A 22,051-nucleotide genomic window follows, 5' to 3' on the forward strand; every position below is an offset into this window, starting at 1 on the left:
AATGTAGTGAAGATACCTTGTCAAATAAAAAAGTTTTCCATACAAGAACTTGATTTTGATCGATCGATTTGTATAGCAGCTTTATGCTATAGCTACACCGAAGCTATAATACGCTTTTCAACTGTATATCTTATGTAAAACTAAAACTGAAAGCGTAACCTGCCCACTGTAACTTTGTATGGCAGCTATATGCTACAGACGTCCGATCTGAACAATTCGTTAGAATATTATAGTGTTGCTTTGGATTATAATCCATACCAAATTTCGTTAAGTTACTTTGTCAAATAAAAAAGTTTTCCATACAAGAACTTGATTTTGACCGATCAGTTTGTATGACATACAACATATGACAGCTATATGCTATAGTGATCCGATTTAAACGGTATATTCGGATAATGTAGCATTGCCTTGGACATTAATCTATACCAAATGTAGTGAAGATACCTTGTCAAATAAAAAAGTTTTCCATACAAGAACTTGATTTTGATCGATCGATTTGTATAGCAGCTTTATGCTATAGCTGCACCGAAGCTATAATACGCTTTTCAACTGTATATCTTATGTAAAACTAAAACTGAAAGCGTAACCTGCCCACTGTAACTTTGTATGGCAGCTATATGCTACAGACGTCCGATCTGAACAATTCGTTAGAATATTATAGTGTTGCTTTGGATTATAATCCATACCAAATTTCGTTAAGTTACTTTGTCAAATAAAAAAGTTTTCCATACAAGAACTTGATTTTGACCGATCAGTTTGTATGACATACAACATATGACAGCTATATGCTATAGTGATCCGATTTAAACGGTATATTCGGATAATGTAGCATTGCCTTGGACATTAATCTATACCAAATGTAGTGAAGATACCTTGTCAAATAAAAAAGTTTTCCATACAAGAACTTGATTTTGATCGATCGATTTGTATAGCAGCTTTATGCTATAGCTGCACCGAAGCTATAATACGCTTTTCAACTGTATATCTTATGTAAAACTAAAACTGAAAGCGTAACCTGCCCACTGTAACTTTGTATGGCAGCTATATGCTACAGACGTCCGATCTGAACAATTCGTTAGAATATTATAGTGTTGCTTTGGATTATAATCCATACCAAATTTCGTTAAGTTACTTTGTCAAATAAAAAAGTTTTCCATACAAGAACTTGATTTTGACCGATCAGTTTGTATGACATACAACATATGACAGCTATATGCTATAGTGATCCGATTTAAACGGTATATTCGGATAATGTAGCATTGCCTTGGACATTAATCTATACCAAATGTAGTGAAGATACCTTGTCAAATAAAAAAGTTTTCCATACAAGAACTTGATTTTGATCGATCGATTTGTATAGCAGCTTTATGCTATAACGGTCCACTATCGACGGCTCCGACAAAGGAGCACATTCTTGGGGAAAAAAGAACGTATGCCGAATTTCAGATCGATATCTCAAAACTGCAGGCAAGTAGGCGTATATACAGACAAACGAGCAGATAGACAGATATCGCTAAAGCGACTCAAGTCGTCACGCTTATCATTTATATATAATATATACCTATAGGGTCACTGACATTTCCCGCTGTGGGTTACAAACTTCTTGCAAAATTAATATACCCTCTTCAGTATATAAAAATAAAATGGCAACTTTATGGCCTAAGAATTTCTACATTCCCTCTCAACCTCTCAACTCATCATCATTTATTCATTTTCAATCACAAATTTAATACAACATGTCTTCCATTGCTCTCTCTTCCACACAGAACAAGCCGCACGTGGTGCCCAAGACTACACAAATAGCCTAAACAATAATAATAACAACAACAACAACGATGATGTACACTCGCCCAACAAAGCGCACTCAAGCAACGGCTCTAACGGCAGCAGCATCTCACATATGTCCGCAACGAATGGTAGCAGTCTGACGAGTAGCGGCAGCGCCACATCCGCCAACAACAATGGCGCTACGAATAACAACGGCGGCAACAACAATAACAACACGTCACCAGCAATACGGCCCACACTTTCACCCGCCGAACATGCGGCTGCCGCTTTGGCGCATCATGCTGCCGCAGCTGCTGCAGCACACCACGCGCACTCACATCATCAACATGGCCACCATCATGCGCATCATGCACACACGCACGCTCTACATGGCCATCATCCGCATCATGCACACCACCATCCACATGCGCATCATCCACACGCCCATCATCCGCATGCCGGCGCCACACATGAGGCATTCCTTAATGGCGCTGCAGCGGCGGCGGCGGCAGCAGCTGCCATCGGTAGCGGCATGGCCGGTGCCGGAAGTGTTGTGGGCGCACCTAATGGCCTGCTCGGACACGGCGGTGATCCTAGCGCGTTGCTGGGCGGTGCCGGCCCCGGTGGTGCAGGCGGTTTAAGTAGTAAAAAGAAGAATAAACGACGTCATGGCCGTACAATATTTACGAGCAATCAATTGGAAGAGCTGGAGAAGGCTTTCAAGGAGGCGCATTATCCGGATGTTAGCGCACGTGAGCTACTCTCGATGAAGACGGGCTTGGCTGAGGATCGCATACAGGTGAGTGTGTAGTGGTTGTTTTGCATATATTTGGTGTTTTCTTTTTCGCTCTAACTCACTTTATTGCCATTTTATTTATTGTGATTGATATGTTTGCCGTTATTTAGTTTATAGACTGGTCAGCTGAAAGCTGTTTGACATTTAGTGTAGTGCACAGCAGCAATCAATACTAAATTGCTGAGGAAATTTTATTATGAACACAAAAGTGCTTTATTGGATTTTTGCAAACTCACGTATGTACTACGTACTGATTGCAGCGTTGCATTAGTTAGTCATGCAGTTTGCTCTAGTGGTTGTTGTTGGCTAGCTGTAAAAGTACTATTGCTGGCAAATTTATTGCTCGCTGTGGTAGTTGGTGCAAGGAAACTTTCAGATCTTTTTCAAAATATTTACTTAAATTAAAATTTGCATTTTTTGCATTACATTGCAAATTATATATAATAATTGTAAATTATATTTAATTAAATGCGCATTAAATGTAACTAAGTTTTTTCGGTATTCAATTTACACAAGCGCAAAATGCAAACTTTGCATTTTTTCCAAATTTTATTTATTAAAAAAAAAATTTTTGAAACCACTCCAATAACCATGGGTTTATTAAAAATTTTTGAAAAATTCGAAATTCAAAAATGCACTTTTTTGCACTTTTTTAAATCTTGCAATTTTTAAAATATTACTGCGTAAAATAAATTATTATTAATTACATATGCAATAACTCTAAATAATTGTTTTTTTCTTCAAAACAATTGCAAAAAATGCAAAAATGCACTTTTTTGCACATTTTTTAAATCTTGCAATTTTTAAAAAATTAATGCATAAAATATTTTAATACTAATAAAATAGACAATAAATATAGTTATAATTTTGCACTAATCAATTTGCACAAATGCAAATAAAGCACTTTTTGCTGATTTTAAAATTCATAAAAATTAAATAAAAACAATTTTTATTATTAATAATAAAATATGCAACAAATGTAGCTACAATTTTGCAGTAATCAATTTGAAATGCAAAAATGCACTTTTTTGCAAATTTTAAAAACATTACAATTTTTAAAAAATTAATGCATTAAATAAATTAATATCAATTAAATATGCAATGACTATAAACGAATATACTTTTTTCCAAACAATTTGCAAAAGTGCGAAATGCAAAAATGCACTTTTTTGCACAATTTTTAAATGTTGCAATTTTTAAAAAATTAATGCATAAAATAAATTAATATCAATTAAATATGCAATAAATGAAGCTATAATTTTGCACTAATCAATTTGCACAAATGCAAAAAATGCACTTTTCGCTGATTTTAAAATTCATAAAAATTAAATAAAAAAAAAATTATTATTATTATTAATTAAATATGTAATAAATTTAGCTACAATTTTGCAGTCATCAATTTGAAACGCAAAAATGCACTTTTTTGCACATGCTATTAATCTTAAAAAAATGCTTATTTCTTGCACCATAAGTACTATACTTATCTACATCGCAATCAACAATTACCACTTTTAATTTAATTATATACAAATCCACAACTCAGCCATCATCATTAATATGACTGCGCTGCAAAACAATTGACATGTGTCAAACACAATGCAAAACTCGTAAGAAGTTTCGACACATTCTAACTTTTGAAGTGTCATATTGACAAATGTAATACCACTGCTGAAGCGATTTTTTTTCGCTACTCTGTTTTGAGAGGCACTTGCCTGACGTTTGCCGCTTTTAAAATTGAAAGGCTGCTTTGAAGGATAATTAGAAGTGTGCCATACTTGGCACTTTTATATTTGAAAGTACATTTTGTAATTACTCTCTGATTTGGCATCATTCGACAACACCGCATCCTTTCAAATACTTGTTAAAATGGCGTTGTTGAGGGGGGGCTAATGGATGCCGACATTAAATTTTGTATTAGTTGATAAGTATATATTTTTTGAGTTTAAAATTGCTTCTAAGTATAGAAAAAAGTATCTTCCAGTTAAGGTTAGTAGTCATTGCATTTTCGGCTTTAAATTCGTTCATAAGCGTGACTCCATGCGATTCTGCATTATCATGGTGTAAAATCTATGAATTGTTCTTCCACAATTCGGGCCGTTTTCGATAGATGTTCTCACGCAAACGCCTCAATACAGTCAAATAAATAGAACTCTTTATTGACCGTCTGAACCTCCGGAGAAAATTTATGATGCACCAAACCACGCATATAAAAAAAAACAATGAGCATCACTTTGATTTTTTAGCGGCTCCTGGTGTGGTTTATTGGGTTTGCTCGTTTTTTTCCTCCATTCCAAAGATTGTTGACTTGTTTGCATGTCAAACTCATAAACCCATGTCTTATCGGCAGTTTTAATGCTTTACCTGAATGTGGGACCGGAATTCGCACGATCAAGCATATTCAAAGAGACGAGTTTACGGTACTCCTTTTGAAAATAATTCATCTTTATCGGGACGAGTCGAGCAAGCAAAGGCTTCTTACATAAAATATACACCAAAATCTCTCGCGAGAAATGTCGAGCTCTCGTGCCTCAGTTGAAGACGTCGAAGATCGTCCAGAACGAGACATGTCTTCAACGATCTCTCGACCGTCTTTGAAGACTTTGCACCACTCGTAGGCCTGTGTTTTTGATAAAACTGCAACGAAATTCGGCTAGAAATACAAAATTTGAGACAATTCCACCATTCACAATGGAGCCATTAACACATTCACCGACTCCCGCTCAATTAATAGCGTACTTGGAGTCAAACCACTGGTCATTGCAGAGGAAGAGCTCGAGCGAGAATCGAGATAACTCCCTTGCGCAGCTTCGCTCTGTACACTGTAGCAGATTAAACTCCTATTTATCCAGAATTGGCAATTGACAACTTATCTAATCCTCTTAAAAAAATATTTTATTCTTATACCTACAATATTTTTCTTTTAAAAATAATTTCCGAAATATTTACTTTTGTTAATTTTTCTTTTTTATCTCATTTTTTCCATTTACTTTTTTAATTACCGCTCACACTCTAAATTACCTCGCCTGCTGCAGCCATTAATGTAGCACAAGTGCTCATATACAAATTCAATTATGACAAATATGCGACATGGCGCCCATCTGAAAAACAAAAACAAATGCAAAGTTCTTTCAAATGCAAAAAAAAAACGAATTGAATGCAAAATATCAAGTGCGTTGAGTGCCAAAGTAACGCCTACGAAATATTTTTTGCACACTTATGTATGTAGCTGCATGTGTAACACAAAAGTGCCCTACTGCGGTGGCGGTCGCTACGCGCACCATGCGCCACAAATTGCAAATTAACATACAAGTACAATTGGCAATAATGTCTGTCGGATGAGCAGGCAAACGCGCACACAAACGTTTGAATGTATGTGTATGTGCGGGCGAGCGGGTTGGCAAAGCGGCTGTGCGCAATTGCAAGCGGATAGGCACTTCAATTAAATGCAAAAAGCCAAACTACAAGCAGCATATGTATTACGCTTCACTTTCAATTTGCCGCCGTTATATTTCAATGTTTTTGCACAAAGCATTTCGCGGCCACTCTTACCCCTAAAAATAAGGCATGTTGCATGAGTAACGGGCATTATGCAAAAATCAAAAAAAAAAATTATAATAAAAAAATACAAATAAAAGCATGGCATACTTAGTGCTGCAGACCTATTCAGTTATGCCGTGCAAAAAATCGAAGCGCAGCCATTAAAATTGCGCACTCACACTGTTGCAAGCAGCGGCGTTGCGTTCGAGTTTTACTTTTGCAAGTTGTGTGTTGTGTTTGCTTACATTTTCTTCCCTGCGTGTTGTTGTTTTTTGGATTTATTTTTGTTTTTTTTTTTTATACTGTTGTTGTTGTTTTTTATATTTTTGCCTTCTGCATTGCATATCTTTTGAGGCATTTCAAGTTTACACACATACTTTTGTTTTTGCATTTTCGCAATGCCATGCAACAACACTTGAGAATACATGAGCAGCCAACAAATATGGCTGGCGTGCTGGCAAGCAGAGCAACAGCACTTCGTTTGCTTTGACATTGCTGTTTGTTGTTGCGCTTAAAGCTGGTTATTGCGGTTATTTTTTCTTCTTTTTTGTTGTTGTTTGGCGCTTGAGAATTTTTGTGCGTATGTAAGCAAGTGGAAGTGCACACAACTTTCTAAAGCCATACAGCCGAAGTTGTTGCGCGAATGAGAGGCAAATATTGCAGCGATATGTGTGTATTTGCACTTTTGCTCAACGCGTTTCGCTGACATTCTTTTCTGCTTTTTTACTTTGCTTCATTCGACTACTCAACTACATTTTCATACTTCTTAATTTGTTCGAAAACTTTCTTCATGAAACTACAAACGCGCTGGCAACACCCACTCACACTGTCTGCGTTGCGTCTAGTCTTCACACTCGAACGCTCAAATGCAGCTGGCGAAGGTTAAAGTGTAGTTGTAGCGTAGTGTGTGCGTGAGACTGCGTGTGTTGCGTGCGGCTTTAAGTGCAGGGTTGTATTGTGTGGCAAGCAATTGAAGAAAAAAGCAGGATTTCTTTGAAAACTTGAGAATTTTAGTAAGAATAAAGAGTTCTTTAGCAAGAATAAAAAGTTCTTAATGTTATTTGAAGCACTCGGCGCCGAAAATTGCGAGTTTTTGGAAATAACGCGTGTATATTTTTAACGTTTTACTTAAGCTTAACATTTTTTTAGTATAATACAAGGAGTTAAGTGGGCTTTGGAAGTCTTGCATGCAAAGAACTTGCATTTAGGCAGCTATTAAGAAGGTACTCTAGGTTAGAGGCCCGCATTTCAAGCGTAAAAAATAGAGTTCCAGATTTTCTAATTAAAAATTTTGGAATTTTTCCTGAACATGTCGATGTCGTCGCATATTTCGTAGAGCTATTTGTCTATTCAACTGAGGTAAGCGCCGTGATATTGTTGGTGGTCGAAATTATCTACGACTTTAAAGTTATGGCTGTCGCTTCCTTTTCCAATCTGGAATAAGCAGAACTAACAGCGTGGTTGGTGAAACCATCGTCATCGGCGAAATCTTCTTATCGAAGAAAATATCTTTTCAATTCAGCGCTGAAGCTCGGCCGGCAGTCACTCGGCCCTTATCATTTTGTTGTTCATACATTAGAAAAATATTTAAAGAATATTCGTGGTTTTTTAATTACCAGACTAGAACACCACAGCGCTATTTTTTATGCACGAACTCAAACTTTAAGTACGAACTCAAAGTCGCTTAACTACAAAGCGTCTGTTTTCGGCCAAAAATCGTCCTCATTGCAATGGCAAGTGCATAAAATTCCATTTTCAATTCAATTGCAAAATTGTACAATATTTTGCCACATTTTGCATTGTTTGCATTGTGTCTTTGAACACCAGCGGTTGATGCTTATTTTATTTGCCGCTCAACTTTATTGATTAGCCGCCTACTTAAAGCAAATTTGTTGCTACTTTTCATGCTACACATGCGGCAGGGTGCTTTTTCGGCATTTTACAAGTATTTCAAGCATGAAAAGCGAAATGCACTCAACCGCATGTTGCAATTCACAATTTAGGCACATTTACAAAAAAAAAACGGCTTGCAAAACGTGCAAATTACATGCAACGCTGTGGATTGGCCGTACGCGTTTGAACTTTGTCAAAATGCCGCCTTGCGGCTCAAGTATTTAATGCATTACCGTTAAACAAAAATGCAAAAAAGCGCAATTATTAAGCACTTGCGCGTGTAATATGCGCATTTTCGAGATTTCCTGGGCAAGATTTGCGCTGAAGCACTTGCACATAAACAAATAAAACATGCATAGAAAATAAGTAATTTTTTCCAGCAAGCTGCGGGTTTTGTTGCAACTGCAGCAGTGCTTAATTTGTACGCAAAGCATATAATTTGAATTGCACTTTTTTTCGTTTGTGTTTTCAAAATGCATAACTAAGCAATTTTCACTTCCATACTTCCTTCCGCTTTACTACTTTAACTGCTACTTTTTTCTTGCACATTTTTTGCGTACATTACACGTTTTGTATAATTTTTATATAAAATTCATTCATTTCACAATTTTGCCTCATCAGGCCACAAATGCCGCGTGCAAAATTACTTTTCCGCCACTAGAAGCAGAAAAAGCTGCAAAAGCGACATTTAAAATTCATTATTAATTTGTATGCAAATAAAGACTGAACGCTAAGCTTACAAATTCTACGACTACCATGCGACAGCGTAGAAAAAATTGCAACGTTGCCTGCTTCTAACAGGATAATAACATAATTTTTTAATTATGTTTGTTGCATTTTTAATTTCATTTCCGCCAAACAGTTTATTTTTCGTGCTTAGCTGGTTTCTACTACCTTTTTGCATGCGATAATTATGCAATTAACCACTACAACAACCCAGTCGCCACCTACTCGAGCGCGGCGCTTACGTCTACGTTAACGTTGTTACGTCTGTCATTATTGCCACTGGCATTTTTTTTTTACAGCAATTGTGTTTGTGAAATGCTATTGTTAATAATGTGTAATTAGAACAAAAAGTAGACAAATATGCAAAGCGCGAAATGTAATTTAGAAAATCGTAGATAATGGAAAGAGCAGGAGCCAGTTTAAAAAGTAACGGAAACCACTGCTGATTGTCAAATTTGGTACAAAGCTGAGATAAATGAAGTTATAAATGGAGGAACGCGTTCAAAATCCTTTGAATCTGAAACCACTGCAGAAGAGCCATGGGGTTTACGACCCCATATGGGCTATTGGCTTCATATATGTAAGTGTCATCCGCTCTATACTAACGTAGGTTCTTACTAAACACCTGGAGTCCTGCTTGCTGAGTATTACGGACGCAAGGAAAATCACTTCAACAATGGCTCTGGAGGTTATACTCAACATAGGCTGCTATATATATTTCTGGACTAGGCAACACTAAGTGTTGCCAGGTGAAATCTGACATTTCCATTGGAAAGTTTGACATTTTTTAGCATAACATCACTCAGAATGTTTTGTCATTTAATCGTGAATTGTTTTATTTACAGGGAATTAAAAAATTCATCTCGGCCAAAAAATGGAATTAACTCGTGAACATTTTCGTGCGATCGATGAACTAAAATCTTTGTATGGCTATGAAGCACCATCCTATAGCACTGTGAAAAACTGGTACAACGAATTCAATCGTGGCCGATGCTCGCTCAAAGACGAATTCCGTGAAGGTCGTCCAAAAACAGCCGTTGTGTCAGAAAACATCGATGCCGTACGTGAACTGAAATGCAAGACCGTCATGTAACATACCTCCAGATGGAGGCATGCCTATGCATTTCTCCCACCAGCATACATTCGATATTGCATGAACACCTGGCCGTAAAAAAGGTTTGTTCTCGTTGGATCCCGCACAATTTGACAATCGCTCAAAAAAAGGCTCGTGTGGATTGGTGTAAAGAAATGCTGAAAAAATACGATCGCGGTGCTTCAAAAGACGTTTATAAGATCGTCACAGGTGACGAATCATGGATCTATGCGTATGAGCCCGAAACAAAACAGCCAGCGACCGTGTGGGTCTTCCAAGACGAGCAAAATTCAACGAAAGTTCTTCGTGGAAGAAGCACTTCAAAGCAAATGGTCGCCTGTTTCTTCGGCAAAACTGGTCATGTGGCGACTGTTCCGCTGGAGCAACGTAGGACGGTCAATTCTGAGTGGTACACCACCATTTGTTTGCCTGAAGCCTTCGGAGAAATTCGAAAAACGAACAAGAGAAGACGAATCATTGTGCACCATGACAATGCGAGCTCTCACACACCGGCTGAACCCAGCGCCTTTTTGACCGGCCAAAACGTCGAATTGATGGGTCATCCGCCGTACAGCCCTGACTTGGCACCCAATGACTTCTTTTTATTCCCACACATCAAGAAAATAATGCGTGGTCAACGATCGAACGTCGCCAGAAGATGCTGTTGAAGCATTCAAAAACCATGTTTTGGAGGTGTCTCAATCGGAGTGGAAAAAGTGCTTCGAAAATTGGTTTGAGCGCATGCAAAAGTGTATAAATCTTGATGGAGAATATTTTGAAAAACAATAAAACCATTTTCGTTGATAAATATTCCTATTTTCATTATTAGGCCAGAAATATATATAGCAGCCTACGTAATACATATATGCAATGCAATCATTATTATACGGTGCTTAGAGCAACAACTTTCCTGTCACAGTTGAAGTCAATCGTGTATGAATTGTAACAATGAAATAATGGAAATGAATTCATTAAAAAAAAAATGTTCTTCCTTCAAAAAGTTCAAAAGCTTAACTCGAATTATGCATAATTATGTAATTAACACCTACAAAATATAGTTTGAGTGTATTATATACAACAGCAATGGCTTAAACATTAAAAAAATGTGGCAGAAAAACAATCTGTAATGAGTTGTATATTATAACTGCAAAAAATTATACCAGTCCTTTCTGAAGAGAGTACACACGAATTACTCTGCATAGGGTACAATAGAAAATGGATTAGTCAACAAAACATACTTTTAGGATACAATCAGATATTAATTAGGGTATAACTGAATATTGATGATTTTCATAATGTTAGAACTGAGTTAAAAATTATTAGGATAGAAATGGAAACTGGAAGTAATTAGGCGCTTTTTGTGATGATTCGGGTATAAAACGGTAAAATTAGTATCTTCATACAGCTTACTCTAACAAAAGAGGAAACTTGTTGCCACATATAAAAAACTAAAAGTGACCATTAGTAACATGTTCTTTTACAACTAATAAGGGACCCATCCTAGACTTGTTGTATTTTTCCTGGGCTACATATATGTAAATATATTACCTTATGTGACAGCAATAATCAGGTTGTAACTGGCACAAAAACCGTAAATATCGTGACACTTGTTAGCAACAACAGTTTGCATTGAAAACAAAAAAAACCAAAAACGATTAACGGTACTAAATGCTGTTTAAATGCAATGAAGTGCATAAAAAACACTTTAAACTGACATTATAAATTTTTAAACGCATTAATCAACACATTAATAATGATAATTTTATGCAACAACAACAAATTTGAAGTGCGAATCATTTTTTAAACGGCATTACTACTTTTTACAGCCTACTAAACGATGCACATTTAAAACAACAACAATTTTTGTACATTTTAAAACCGGCTCACAACAAAAAACCACCCTCTTACTTGATTTGAAAGCACATTAGGTGTTGTTCAAGCCTCGTGAACTGAAGCTGGAAGTTTAATGTATGCGGCATCATCGTTTTTATGATGGGCTAAGAGTTGGGAAGTGCAAAAAGGAAGGGGTAATAATTTTTAAATAATACAGGTTTGTCTAAAAGACTTAAATACTTTACCAGGAAACTATCTAAAGATTGTCTATGTTAGTTTGGAGCCTCCGAAACGTTTTTCAGTTTAATTCAGCAAAGCAACTTTTTTAGAGCGAGCTCAAGCTGGCCCTGTTTCCATATTGGATACCTTGACCTCAAGAAATCTCACTGTAACCGGTCAGGCATTCCTAACAGATCCGTTGGTTTCTTTAACAATCTTCAGCCTTTTATCCGCGAACATTTAGAACAAAAAGCTTGTAACACCCAGAGGGAAATTCAGAGACCTTATATGTACATATATAGTACGTAAATGATCAATGTAACGAATTGAGTCGATTTAGTCATGTAGGTCCGTCTGTCTGCCCTTATGTCTATATATACTCGAGCTGGTCCCTCAGTTTTTGAGATATCAATCTGAAATTTTGAATATTCTTTTCTAACCAAGAAGCTGCTCATCTGTCGGACCGCCGATATGTCGATATCGGATCACCATAGCATTTAGCTGTCATACAAACTGAACGCTCAAAGTGAAGTTCTTGTAGGGAAAACTTTTTTCTTTGATGAGTTATCTTCACGAAAATTTAAATGTTCAGGGCAATGCTACTATCTCCGCACAAATTTTACAGATCGGACCCGTACAACATACAGCTCCCATACAAACTGATTGAACAAACTCAGGGTTCTTTCGAAACCCTGCTATGTGCAATACATCTCTGAAACGTATTATATAACTTTTTTCTTGTTGTTGCTGTTTTCTCAACTCTCTAGCGCGAATTATCTACTAATATTTGGAGAATTTGGAATTAGGGTGCGTTTGTGTGCTTTTTTGTTGTTGTTAACTCAAGCCGATTTAATTTGCTATTTATATGACAAGTGTTACAACAACCAAACAACAATAATAACAAGTGAATTAAACAAATACTCGAATAAATAGCCAAAACAGTAACTGACAGGCAAACAAGCGCCCAACAACAAGTGTTAAATCAACATAACAAGCAAATCACTGCCATAAACAACAACAATAACACGAGAAAATAAACAAATAAGGGGTTGCTGCCAAGAGATACTGCACCCATTTCGTGTCTCACATAAAAATGGCAACAACAATTTTGCTGTGATTCAGTCATGTGCAAGAAATTTCTATTTGCCGCTTGAACTTGTCTAATTTTGATGTACTGTAATAGCAAAGCATACTAGCAAAGTAGCTGCTTTCATGCAAGTAACTTTTTTACCCTCCGCCGTAAGTGCCTTGGAGAATTGCAACACGCGTACGCGCCTATACGCTTTTATTACACATTAACCGCTACTCAAACTATCTCTGAGCTGCGCATCGAAGCGCTGGTCTGATCTGCATGCTGCGTTACAGCGAGTGAGTAGCAATTTTCTCACGCAAACACTTGAAAATTGTGGCAAATGAGCGCGTGTCATGTGTTCGTCGGTCACCGCACGCTTGTTGCGAACTAACCCCACCACCTTGCTACAATGCTTTCCATGCACCCTTTGTCGAAAACTTTCACTGCAAGTTGATTTTTTTTTCACGCAGCCGCTCAAGTTGTCCCGCGGGAGTTACTACTCGTGCGCTTAATACCTTTCTTCACGAACGCTGGCGCTTTTTTCGTACTGTTCCCACTTCATTCACATTCATTTGGTAATTGAAAATTGACCGAACTATTTAAATGTGCTTTGTTGTTATTTTCGGCGTACACTTGTTCGTTGTTGGCATTATTATACTAGCAATTACCGTTATTATCGTACATCAGCGAGAATGGCGAAGCTACACACTGACTTTTTGCAATCGTTTATTTAATTAGTTTTGGGATTTACCATCGCCTAAGTAGCAAATAACTGTTGATGGTTGTTGGTGAGATAAATTAGTAGGAAGAGCTGAAAAGTACCTGCCTTACAATATGTAGAGGGGTGCCTGCAGTAGGATTACCAACTGGCTTGTAGTTAATTTATGATTGTGGGAAAATGATAGAAATGCTGAGAATTATGAATATTCTTTGCAAATAATTTTCATTTTTGTATTATGTTATTTTTCGTAAATAATTTTTGCTGGAGCAATTGTAAAATGCAATATTTACACCTGTAACTTCACCCTCAAGCACAAAACATTAGAAGAATCCACCGAAAAATTCCGAAAACGAAATAAAATGCGAAACAACGTAACTTCAAACACGTCAAAATTGCGGTGTCAGTTATAACCATTTTTTGAAGAACCAATTTTATTATTTTATAATGCCTTGAGAGCTTTAAAAGCTTTTAAGCTTTTCTTAAAAATTCACTAGCTATACAGTGCGGTCGCTTAATAACTCGAAAACTTAAGAAGCTCTAAGAGCTTATCTTACAAATTCACCGGGTATATGTAGCCAGATAAAATTTGAAAACCACTAAATTTTTAAGAGAAAAAATTGAATAGATGTGAACACTTTCATAATGTCTTGAGAGCTTTCAAAGCTCTTAAAGCTTTTCTTAATATTTCAGCGGCTATATGTGGTCGATCAATAAATCGAAATCTTTAAATTTTTAAGACAGCAAAAAATATAGAACCGTTTCATAATGCCTTGAGAGCTTTAAAAGCTCTAAAAGCTTTTCTTAATATTTCAGCGGCTATATGTGGTCGATCAATAAATCGAAACCTTTAAATTTTTAAGACAACAAAAAATATAGAACCGTTTCATAATGCCTTGAGAGCTTTAAAAGCTCCTAAAGCTTTTCTTAATATTTCAGCGGCTATATGTGGTCGATCAATAACTTGAAACCTTTAAATTTTTGAGACAACAAAAAATATAGAACCGTTTCATAATGCCTTGAGAGCTTTAAAATCTCTTAAAGCTTTTCTTAATATTTCAGCAGCTATATGTGGTCGATCAATAACTAGAAACCTTTAAATTTTTGAGACAACAAAAAATATCGAACCGTTTCATAATGCCTTGAGAGCTTTAAAAGCTCTTAAAGCTTTACTTAATATTTCAGCGGCTATATGTGGTCGATCAATAACTAGAAATCTTTAAATTTTTGGGACAACAAAAAATATCGAACCGTTTCATAATGCCTGGAAAGCTTTTAAAATCTCAAAACCACTGAGTTCTTAAGACAAGCTTTAATAATAATCTATCATAGGCGACGAAAACTTATGGGGAATCCAATTCGAACATTTTTCAATCTCAAAAGTGACTAAAAAAATTTATAACGGTAGTTGGTTTGTAAATATGTGATTAATTTGATTATAAGAAGGAAGAAGAGAGTTCAAATACATTTATTCCGGTCTTCTCAGCTTCGGAGTCGAAAAGTTACTTGCAAAAACCGAATCGTTCGAAAACTTCATTTTCTTCATTTTAAGGGTTGATAAACAGTTACCGCCGCGCAAATTATGCCTTTAAACGAATTATCAGAGCAATTGAAGTCATTAATCAAATTATTAATTTCGCTGCATCAACCAAATTTCAACAAAATCGCAAAAGTGTGCCAGCAACAAATCATATCTTCAACACTTATTGCTCATCTCCTGCGGCCGCTACTGTCTGTCAGCTGCTAACCTTTTCCACACATATCACATATAAAATCACACAAATTGAATATATAAATATTTACACAAGGCCACATTTGAAATGACCAAATATTTTTACATTTTTAAGCACATACACATACACATACACCGAAATCCGCACGATTTGCAATGAAAAAAGGAATTTTCTTTAATTAAAGCACATAGCAAAGGCTCAAATCGCCAGGCATACGTGAATATATACACACATTTATTATACATATATACAAATATACATATATATGTGTTTATTAAACTGCGAAATGTGGTATTATAGAAATGTGCTCATATTTTGAATGAATTCTTTTAATTAAATATCAAATTTCAATTCCTTTTGCTGTGAAAAGCAGGCACAACAATGCATGAAGGCGTTCGGTGTTGTGCGGGGTGAACAGTGTGGAGCTTGTTTTGATTTTGTTTTTGCATTTTTTTTCTTTATTTTATTTCATTTACTGGTCTTTATTTGTGTTGTGCGCAAACTCAGCTGACCATTAACACTTTTGGTGCAAATGCTAGCGAAATTGTTGTTTGTTTTTTTTGCTTTGGGCTTAGTACACACATTCTCCGTTCTCACCATGACAGCATTGGCCGCCAAACGCAGCATCGTTATTATTAGATACAACTAGGCTTTGTTGGTTAATGAGCAACTAATTATTATGCCGTTGTGCACACACTCACACCAAAGCAATGCATTAGTAGATATCTAGCGGTAATATGCAGTATAGGTACGAGTATACGGTTTCGTGATGTGGGAACATGTAGTCACAGTTTTGCAAAGCGAACAATTTTTTCCAAACACTAAGCAAATAAGGCAAACCACACACTTCAGTAAATTTTACTAGGCGGTCTTTAGAGCGCATAGGCAATATGATAGAAAAGCCCGAAACCGCGCATAAAGCCGCAACCACCCGCTGACTGTGCATGCGCTGGCGGCATGTGCCGTTACAGCGACAAAGGTGGTGTAAGCGTAATATACGCGTAAGGTGGAGCATTTTTGCTATACTTACATATATAAAGGAAATAATTTTATTTCAATTTCCTTTGCTGCGCCACCATTTTGTGCGCCAAACTAACCCCCAAAATATGTACATAAGTTTATATGTTTTTACTCACACTCAGCCGGCGCTAGGCATTAATTTCAATACGCGCTTTTCTGCTGGTTTGTAATGAGTTTTCGTTAGTAGTTGAGTGGCTGCAGGCGGCCGTGCTCATTACTAATTACATAATTACATTGGCAAATGCTGAGTAAGTAAAGCAGAAGTTATTAATACGATTTCCTATGGCATAGAAGCACTGCCAATCATATTTTTGAATGCATATAACAATAGACAGCGTTGCATTGAAGTAAAAGGTGGACAAGTGGAACATGAAAGGAACAAAAAGAAACACAAAAGTGATTTCTTTTACATTTTTTCGAAGTTTTTTACAAAATCTTAATAAATTCAAGCGTTTTCTTTGAAGTTGTCAAGTATTTCATTATTTTATACACTCAAAAGCAACCCTGTATTTTTTTCCAAAGTCTTAAGAACTCAAATTTACTTGAGTTGAGCATTAAAAGTAACATTGAAAAAAAAATATTATTTAATTATTCTAAAAGGCCTTGAGAGTTTTAAAAGCATTTTTTTTAAATTCACTTAAATTTTAAGAAAATTAAATTAAGAAACTTAAAACCGTTTCATAACGTCTTGAGAGCTTTAAAAGCTCTTAAAGCTTTTCTTAAAATTTCAGCGGCTATATGTGGTCGATCACTAAGTCGAAACCTTTAAATTTTTAAGAAACAAAAAATATAACCGTTTCATAATGCTTTGAAAGCTTTAAAAGCGCTTGAAGCTTTTCTTAAAATTTCAGCGGCTATATGTGGTCGATCACTAAGCCGAAACCTTTAAATTTTTGAGACAACAAAAATATAGAATCATTTCATAACGCCTTGAGAGCTTTTGAAGCTTTTAAAATCTCAAAACCACTAAGTTCTTAAGACAAGCTTTAATAATAATTACTCATATGTGACGAAAATCTATAGGGAATACACTTTTAAGGTATTATTAACAACATTTCCAGCCAGATAAAGCCTTCCGCAACACTTTCTCAACTTTTGAACTCAACCTCTTCAGCGAAAGGTTGAAAATACTAGATTTCCAACTAATTTAAGCTTCAACTTCAAAAAACCAAAATTTAAAAGTTTACTTTTTCTCTTTTCTTTCCAGGTTTGGTTCCAGAATCGCCGCGCCAAATGGCGAAAAACGGAGAAATGCTGGGGTCATAGCACCAAAATGGCCGAATATGGACTTTATGGTGCCATGGTGCGACACTCGTTGCCGCTACCCGAAACTATACTGAAATCTGCAAAAGACGACGAATCAGTGGCTCCTTGGCTACTCGGCATGCATAAGAAATCACTCGAAGCTGCCGATATACTGAAATCGGATGAAAGTGATCGCGAAACACCGACCTCAGACGACACGAATACCTCCTATTCCGCGGGCAGCACACACAACTCGCCGATCTCTTCATTTTCCATATCACGTTTGCTCTTCGACGCACCAACCAAGCACAAGCGACATCATGACGTGGGTAGTAGTGGTGTTATGGGTGGCGGTATGGATCTAGCTAATGGCGCTATGAGTGGTCTAGCTGAGCAAGCACATGCACAGGCGCACGCACATGTTATGCAACATCATCCCTACAATCAACAACAACACTTGCAACATGTACAACATCTGCAGCAATTACATCAACAACAATTGGCCGAACAGCATGCCGAAGCACAACGTCGACAACAAGCAGCACATCAACATCAACAACAATTGTTGGCGGCGGAAGCGGAAATGCAGCGCAGACGACAGGAGGCGCATGAACAGCGTGTACGCGAACGTGAAGCCGAGGCGGATGAGGAACCGATGTGTGATGATGATGACGATGAATGTGATAGGGAAGAAATTGACATCTGTGACGATGTGGACGATGATAAGGATATTAAAATGTTGTTGAGCGCTGAGAGCGCCGCAAAGCGGATCAAGCAAGAGAGCAGTGCGTCAATGGCGCTGGAGAGCAGATGAAATATGTGTATTGATGTGCTGTTGTAAGGGGGGGTGTAGTGTGAAAAGCGAAATAATGTTGTTCGAGTAACTCAAGCGTTACGGTATAAAAATACTGGCGGAAATGTGAAATTTTGAAATAAATTGGCTAAGACGAGCATCTTTGCATTAACTCATGCTTGTTTCATGATTTTGAATGCACTTATGTACATTGAAGAAATGAAAAACAAATTCAAGTGAAAAAAGCACAATATGAGCACTCTGTTAAAAATTCTATTTCTTATAAATATGCTGTTAAGAAAATAAAATTGTTTATGAAAATTACTCTCTTTAAGTGGAGATTTAGAGCTTCAGGGAAATGGTGCATATATTAAATTTGCAAAAATTTATAATTTTAAAACAAAAAATATCTGAAAACGTTATTTACAAACATTAAGTAACAGAAAACGCATAGCAAGTGGCATCACTAAGCTAAATTTGTTCAGTAATTTTTTTAATATAAATCAATGCTGATGGTATTATTGCAAAATTTAGAATTCTGAAAATTCACAGTAATAACTTCACCACCACGTTAAATTAAATCGAATTATAAACTTCCTTTTACAATTGAATTTCTGAAAATGTTTGCTTCGTCCATTAACTAAAGCTTCAATGCACTGCGCTTGAGGATTTATAAATATTGCATTTGATTCACGTGTGAACTGACCTAAGCAAATAACAATCGATTTTATATCGATTGTTTAAACTCAACGCACATGCATACAATTTGAATAGTAAACATTTTTTTCTAACAAGTGCACATTAAAATATAATTTTAAATAAATATATAACACACAACGAAGCTTTTTTCATAGAAAAATTCGCAGTAACAGAAATAAACACACATTTAATATATTTAATACAAACAAACGACACTACATGCAACGACATGATCAATAAAATGGCACACGAATATAAACAATATTTGTAACAGTAGTTTTGAGCATTTACTGCAACTGTAAATAATGCAAATATGTAGATGTACATATGTATGCACTCGTACATAAGTACATTTGTAAGTGAGAAGCGCTAGAAATGCATTTGTAGCACAAATTACACCCAAAAAATATTTAAATGCAATCAAAATTTAGGAAATAATAATATTTAATAAAAAAATAAGAAAAAGTATAAATTACATTTAGCAACAAATACACTCTTTCTACTATGAAGCACATGAAATTCGATTTGAATTATTACAAAATATAAATATGTATAGCATAAAATATAGATTTAGTGTAAGCAATTTCATTGTGATTTAATTTAGTAATTTTTAGTTTATTTTACGTTCGTACCCAGTGTTGTATGTACATAAATATATAAATAATAATTGAAAATCGAAATTTACTTAATAAATATTTAAGAAGATCTTACTTTAAGCTTTGCAAGTCCAAAAGTGTTCTTTGATTAACTGGTAGATATAATGCAAATTTTATGGAAGAAAATGGTATACAAATAAAACGAAATAAAAATTAAATTGAAAATAAAAATAAAAAAGAGAAATTATAATAAAAGTTTAAAATTAAACTAATAGGAGAAAAAACTAAATAGAAAAGAAAAAATTAAAAAAATAAAACAATTTAAAAAATATTATACAATAAACAAAATAAAAGTAATTAATAAAATAAAAAATTATAAAAACAAAACTTATAATAAAAAAATATAATAACTACAAATAATTATTTATAATACAAAATAATTGTATAAAACAATATAAAAAATTTAAAAATATGCATTTTATAAAAAAAGTTATATACATATATTAAAACACGAAAAAATTGATAATTCAATAAATAACTCAAATAATTGTTAAAAAGAAGAGTAAATGAAAAGCAAAATTATAATAAACTCAAACTGAGAATCTTAAAATATTTACACAAATTTAAAACAAATACAAAGAGTAATAAAATACCATAAATTATCATTTCTATCTTACTTTACTGCTACGCCTTAAGCATTGTAAATATAGTAAACAAAACATAAAAATCTATATACACACACTCATTTATTCTGCACATTATACGAATACTCCATAATCTTGTAGCTTTAAACACTAGATACATATTAAGGCAAAATCAAAATGAAATAAATATTATTAAATTCTGAATAGAAAACGCACGAATCAAATAAACAATGAATCTTCGAAATAAGTAAATTATCTATTGTATATGAAAATTTAATTACACATAGAACACTTAGAAAATGAATAAACAAAATGTGGAATAAAAGATCTATAAACGCAAATAAATTGAAAGATTTGTTTCTTTTATAACTAAATAAAATTTTGAAAGGTATCTAATTTTATCAACGGGCTTGTTTATGTTGCATTTAGTGGTGGGCATTTCAAAAATATAATTGAAAATTATAAATTGATATATAGTTTCTTCTTGTTGTTGTAATGGAATTTTACTTTTCACAAAATTGTTGGGACATGCATTTAGAACGAATAAAAATTAAATATCGCAGCTTGCGGGCAGACTTTTTTTCGAACTCCCTTTACCGTTAGCATGATATTTAATAACCCAACCTTTTATTTAACGGAAAGCTAAGGAATATATACGTTTTCTCAATCGCTCCACGGACATTTATCGGAACAGATCAAAAATTGTATATATACATATGTTAATGCCTACTCAGCAGCATTTCCTAAAACTAATCAAAATAAGATTTCTGGCGTAAAACAACAAATTATTCCGCACTATTGTGTACTTTTAAACACACACAACTTTTACCGGAAATAAAAATATGTGCAAAAACTGCACTTAAATAACTCTGTACTGCTTTATCACTGTGAGCGCCGGCAAAGCAGTTCACTACTGTCATTTTGACAGCTCAATTTCGAATTCGACATTGCACTTACATAACCTAACCTCGAAATTTTGACAGTTGTCTGCAAGTATCAGCGAATATTTTTCCATCCGCGAAACAGGCTAAACTTAAAGCAAGTGAGTGTAATTAAAAAGTGTTAATAATACAAATAAAGTAAAATTTATATGTTTTCAGCAAAATGGCTGGAGATTCACATGCTGAGGATGCGAAATTGTCTGGACTGTCGAAACATTTCAATGGCTCCACAATGCGTGGTCGCGCAAATGTCAGTATAAGCAAGCATGATGAGAACTAAATAATGGAATTATATAAACAATTTTTTCCAATTGCAGGTGGCTAAGGCTACTTATGCTGTGATCGGTCTCATCATTGCCTACAATGTTGTCAAACCCAAGAAGAAGTAGAGGAGTTCAACAGTTCTTTAAAGCCAAAACATAGCGATACTAATCAATTCGCAATGTTGTCAGTGACAAAGCTGCAGCATTGCTGTGCTGGTGGGAAGTTGACGACATAGCTTGTTGTGGGGGAATTTATTGCTTAATTTGCGGCTGGAATTATGCGTTTCTTAAAAAGTGAAATAAAATTGTATTGAACGTAAAATCAAGTTATTTTATAAGAGTGTTTACTTCTAGCTTATAGGACTAACAGAAATGAATGTAGTATGTTTGTAGCCTTGCACCTTCACCCAAACAGTTACAGTTATGGCACCCAAGCGATAAACTAAATTCATTTACTATTACT

The 22,051-nt window shown here is 35.2% G+C and overlaps 2 protein-coding genes across 4 annotated transcripts in view; both read left to right on the plus strand.

The window, feature by feature from the left end:
• LOC115066340 (homeotic protein labial) overlaps window positions 1-20,013 on the plus strand; it is a 61,469-nt gene extending 41,456 nt beyond the window's left edge. The window contains exons 3-4 of the mRNA XM_049455846.1: window positions 1,767-2,566; window positions 17,615-20,013. Coding sequence (XP_049311803.1) covers window positions 1,767-2,566; window positions 17,615-18,466 — 1,652 coding nt within the window. The 3' untranslated portion in view covers window positions 18,467-20,013. The remainder of the gene's footprint in view (window positions 1-1,766; window positions 2,567-17,614) is intronic.
• LOC109579710 (putative 60S ribosomal protein L33) overlaps window positions 1-21,914 on the plus strand; it is a 123,663-nt gene extending 101,749 nt beyond the window's left edge. For 2 of the 3 annotated variants that reach the window (XM_049455848.1, XM_049455849.1), the window contains exons 2-3: window positions 21,485-21,575; window positions 21,643-21,914. In XM_049455848.1, coding sequence (XP_049311805.1) covers window positions 21,489-21,575; window positions 21,643-21,714 — 159 coding nt within the window. In that variant the 5' untranslated portion in view covers window positions 21,485-21,488 and the 3' untranslated portion in view covers window positions 21,715-21,914. Of the gene's footprint in view, window positions 1-21,308; window positions 21,427-21,484; window positions 21,576-21,642 lie in introns of those variants that run through there. The other variant, XM_019991143.3, reaches the window with a different exon arrangement.
• Window positions 21,915-22,051: the final 137 nt, after the last annotated feature.

Source organism: Bactrocera dorsalis, chromosome 4 (assembly GCF_023373825.1).
Source record: "Bactrocera dorsalis isolate Fly_Bdor chromosome 4, ASM2337382v1, whole genome shotgun sequence".
NCBI lineage: Eukaryota > Metazoa > Arthropoda > Insecta > Diptera > Tephritidae > Bactrocera > Bactrocera dorsalis.